General features: G+C 48.2%; 1 protein-coding gene across 1 annotated transcript; it reads right to left on the reverse strand.

Annotated features, from left to right (window-relative positions):
* Positions 1 to 4,201: 4,201 nt before the first annotated feature.
* On the reverse strand, positions 4,202 to 4,708 carry LOC125532041 (pre-mRNA-splicing factor ISY1 homolog; the record flags this gene model as incomplete). Its single annotated transcript, XM_048696217.1, has 1 exon — positions 4,202 to 4,708. A coding segment is annotated over one exon (507 nt), but the record flags the coding sequence as incomplete, so codon positions are not given.
* Positions 4,709 to 4,713: the final 5 nt, after the last annotated feature.

The following is a 4,713-nucleotide window of genomic DNA, read 5'->3' on the forward strand; positions in this document are numbered from 1 at the left end:
GAGCAGTGAGGTTTATAGATGAGTGAAGACTTTGTAGAGTTAATGGTAGAGAGAGAGAGAGAGAGAGAGAGAGAGATCATCTCCTCCCGAATGCTAGTGGCCTCCTTCTCAACCTTCATGTTCACGACCGCATTGCCCACTGTGCAAATGAGCCCCCACTTGGACATAGTGATCATCCAGCGTCCCTGCATCCAACAGCACGCCGTCCATCATGTCATGCATGCATGCATGCACATATAAATCATTGTCGTTAAGATGTACTAACATGCAATGCAGTGCAGGCGGTGAACAAATTGAGGAGCTGGTAGGGCGAACGAACTTCCGTGGTCTCACGGCAGCGGCAGGAGGAGGCCATGGAGCGGCCGCCATGGCCGGTCATCGCAGCGGCGGAGGCTAGGGAGCGGCCGGCATTGCGGTGGGGGAGGGGGGGGACCTGGAGCCGCATAGGCCGTGCACCACCGTCCTGTCGGCGGACGAGGGTGGCCAGACTAGCTGTCGCCCGACGACAGAGGCAGCATGCAACAGCTGCGACATCGTTCCCACCCTAGGTCGACACCTCTCAATGAATTAGTCTATTTACTAGCAAAAAGGCCCGTGCATTGCAACGGGAGGAGAAAAAGGCCCGTGCTCAGTATTTCCATCTTTCAATCAGAGAAGCATACTTGACTCTAGAGATCGGGGTAGGAATACTGAAGAGGAAATGCAGGCAATATGGGATGCCCCACTGGCATCACCAAAAAGCAAGTCCCTCAATTCGCTGCTTCATCAGCTTGAGGTAAATCTACTCCTCTCTCAAAGCGCAACCGGATGCTGGAGACAAAGAAGGAGGCACATCCAGCAGAAACCTATCATGATTCATGAACCTGATGACTGAATCCAAGTTGTCCAGGGAGGGCGTCTTCAAGAGGAGCAAAGCTAAAAGTGGACCGAACATCAAAAAATGAAGATAATGAATGCATGACGGGCATAAATTAAGGTTGAAACAAATACGTATTGAATAGTAGAACTTTTAGAAGAATCTGAAGCATATCAAAATTGTCAACTATGTGAAAGCCCTACAGATGAGAGCACACAAGATCAAGTATGATTAACCACAAAGCTCTTGTGTAAATAGTAGAATGGTATTACAAATCCTGAACTTATATCAGTATAAAAAGACTTGGATATTGCACCTACTTATATAAATATATTAATTCTAACCAGTATTACAAACAATATTTCTGGTCAAAAATGAACGTTTGCCAAATCTACCAACAAACAAGAGCAATGATGGCTGAAGCACTTCATATCTTTTAGACTATGAAAGACAACAACAACTATAGCAATATAAGTAGGTGCCATTAGTAAAGTAATCCATCTGTCTCATAAAGTAAGTAGTTTTTGCAAGCTGTTTTAATTTGCAAAAACATCTTATATTGTAGGATGGAGAGAGCAATATATTATGCTTAGCCAGAGCCGACGGCCTAGGGATCCGTGACCTAGAGCGCGCCGGCCTCGCACTACGGCTGTGATGGATCTGGTTTGCTCGCACGGACGTCGATCACGCTTGGCGGGGACTGGATCTTCAATTTTACAAAGAGGAGCAAGCGCTATTCTTCGCCTCCACCATATGGTGCTCGGCGATGGCCTCACGGCCCTGTTCTGGGAGGACCGCTGGATACACGGCCAGTACGTCCGTGAAGTTGCCCCCATGCTATACAAATGCATCCCCAAGCGGCGGCGTGGGATGAGAACAGACTGCCATACAAAATAACAGGCTACAACAAATTTTGTGACAGAAGCTAGAAAGTAGAAATCTTACATCTTTTTCAAAGCTCCGGCGATTGTTGGCTTGGAGTAGGTTCAGGAGCTCCGGCGATTGTTGGCTTGGAGCTCCTGAACCTGCTGCAAGTCAAATCTCGGCAAGTTTAGTTGGCAAACATGGCAATTTTGTTTGTCAACTAAACTTGCCACCTCACCTCAACTAAATTTTTCATGGAAAACGTTCAAGCTGCCATGCTTAAAATCTAAACGTTCGGGGTTTATCATTTTCGCAATTCTAAATCAAATCACATATTTTTTGCATGTATCCCCAAATCTAACTTGCTTTACCAAATGTTTGATGAGGAAATGAATGAAACAGACATATTAATTTCGATAAAGAAACTAAGTATTTGCTTGTCAATTAACTCAACCGACCATCATGATTTTGCTACATGGGGAATTCATTGTAGAAGACGCAGGGCAGCCAGGGGCAGGTTAAGCTGTGGCTAGAAAAGAGCAGTTTGATGTCCTGAAGGATGCATCTGTTTTGATAGTCTCCAGATCAGATAAGGTAGTGTGTGAGTCAGATTCCAATTGGAGTCCAATGTATATCAAAGTAGTACTAGTCATGTCCTATATAAACGACACACCTGTGTAAGCTTAGAGGCAAGCAATAATCAATAAAGTCTAGTTTCTCTATCTATAATCCCCGCTACAGCATATAATGAATATTCTTATTTGGAGCATCGTCGGGTTCAAACAAGATTTGTGAAAAAAAAAAGTAACCAGAGGCAGTGAATCGCATGATCAGTATACGCGCCTAATTAAGGCCAAAACACCCGAGCGTATACTCATTTAACTCAGGCTCCAGCAGAGTATATCGCTCCAGTGAGCATGTTGGAATTTCGCTCACAAAATCGATCACATCAAATCACGACAGAGACGCGCGCACAAAAATCTTTTATAGCCAAGGGCTCTTGTCGTGTCCTTTGTTTCTCCTCTTTTTATTTTCTGTTTTCTTCACTCACGGTGTTACAATAAAGTCACGCCCTAAGCTGTGCTTATATATGCACGAGCCGACCCAAGGACCTCATAAACCGACTAGTATTCTGGACTCCAAACGCTTACACGGACATGGCTAAACGTCTAGTACTTGGACTCCTAATTTCCTATTAGACTACTGCTCAAAATACCACACGACATGCAAGCCGTATACAACTAGGACACCTAATCACCGGCCACCGTCATTATGATTAGCTTAAACCTATTTTTATTAGGACAAGATTATTGCTAACAATCTCTCCGTAATCTTGACTCCACGTCTTCTATGCTTCTCCGGTCTTGGCTCGTTGACGATTCATCCCTTGTTGACTCATCCATCTCGCACCACGACAAGTCAAATTGCTGGCTAGATTGTTGTTGTCAACATTCTCTCCCCAATCTTGACTTGGCGAATTTGCGGACCACCTCAAATATGCTTTGGACTACCCAGCCTTGCTAGTAACCTGTGGAAAACACCACCCAGTGGACTTCACCATCCACCCTAGCAAGATACATGCCGACTCCTTGTGGATCACACCACCCTGTGCACTACACCATGCACTCCAGCCTCATGTAGAGACATGGCCTCATTGAAGAGACTCACCTTCACTGGTTTACCGCCCCCACATAGTTGAACTTGATCCTCTCGTCGAGACACATAGACGACCTGGATGTGCGTCATCTTCAACGCCTCCTCACAGAGACAAGCACTTGGACATGACGACGACGACCGACTGACCAACCGACCGTGCTAACCCGCACGACTCCTTGACTTTAACTTCCGGATGACGATCTTGACGACTTTTCGGCACCGCATCACCGCACCACCGCTCCTGTCAACAATCTCCATCCGCCGCCTTGCCAACGACAGCCCGCCGTCTCCCTCCTTGTCGCTCCATCGAACGACGGTCGCATAATCCTCCTCGTCGCTGCAACACCCAGCGACAACATCGCCCACCCCGAGGCACTAGTCGGGTCGCGACCCCGGGGCAAGCGCGGCTTCAACTCGACCATTTGAAGTGATCGATCCTGTGGGCGAAATTCCAACAGAGCACAACTTTCGAAATTCAAACAAAGCACACAATCAATGGTACAATGCGAACGGTAATTCACATAGTGCAGGACTGAACACAGCCTTTGCCTAATAATAATAATAATTAAAAAAACCATTGGTAGCATGAAGGCAGTAATTAAAGAGTAAATGGGCACACACAAATTACAGGGCAACAAAGATCAGTAGAGCAGTTTGGATGCATGCTTAATTAGTCTAGGCTACACCAGCCAGTTAAGCAATCTATCTATGTACTAGAGCCTAAGATAAACAAGAACGTGCGTACGTCTATCTCCTAGCTAGTCCTAGCGTTGCACGTTGAGCATATCTCCTTGGCCTCTCTCTATCTGCTCGCCTTGCAGGGCATCACTTGCAGCCACTCGCCACATTCTTCATGGCCTCATGCTCCACACGGTGCCACTCCGTGACAAGTTCGTGCCGCATGCGCTTCTCAGCAGCAGCCTCGTGGGGTTCAAGCGCACCGTCCTCGTGGTCATAGTAATAGTATCCGCAGTAGCCGGCATTGATGCGCTTGTGGACCCCGTAGCGGGTGCCGCGCTTGCGGACCTCAGGTGGCTTGTCAAATAGCTCGCGGACGCCGGGGAGCTTCTTGGCAGCGCCAAAGTAGCGGTAGCCTGGTCCACGGCCCGAGGGGTTGGGGATGGCGACGATGTTGCCGTCGAGGTCGGTCATCAGGGCGGCGTTGGAGCTCCGAGAGTAGTCGCGGCCTCCGAGCTCGAGGATGCGGCGCTCCCAGTGGCTGCGCTCGCGGAGGAGCTTGTTGATCTCGTCGTTGAGGTCTCGGAGGCAGTGCTCCCCGAGGCCCTCGTTCTGGATCTCCGCCAACTTGGCGCCGATCTCGCGCAGGATCTCGCCCC

Source organism: Triticum urartu, unplaced genomic scaffold, assembly GCF_003073215.2.
Source record: "Triticum urartu cultivar G1812 unplaced genomic scaffold, Tu2.1 TuUngrouped_contig_8887, whole genome shotgun sequence".
NCBI lineage: Eukaryota > Viridiplantae > Streptophyta > Magnoliopsida > Poales > Poaceae > Triticum > Triticum urartu.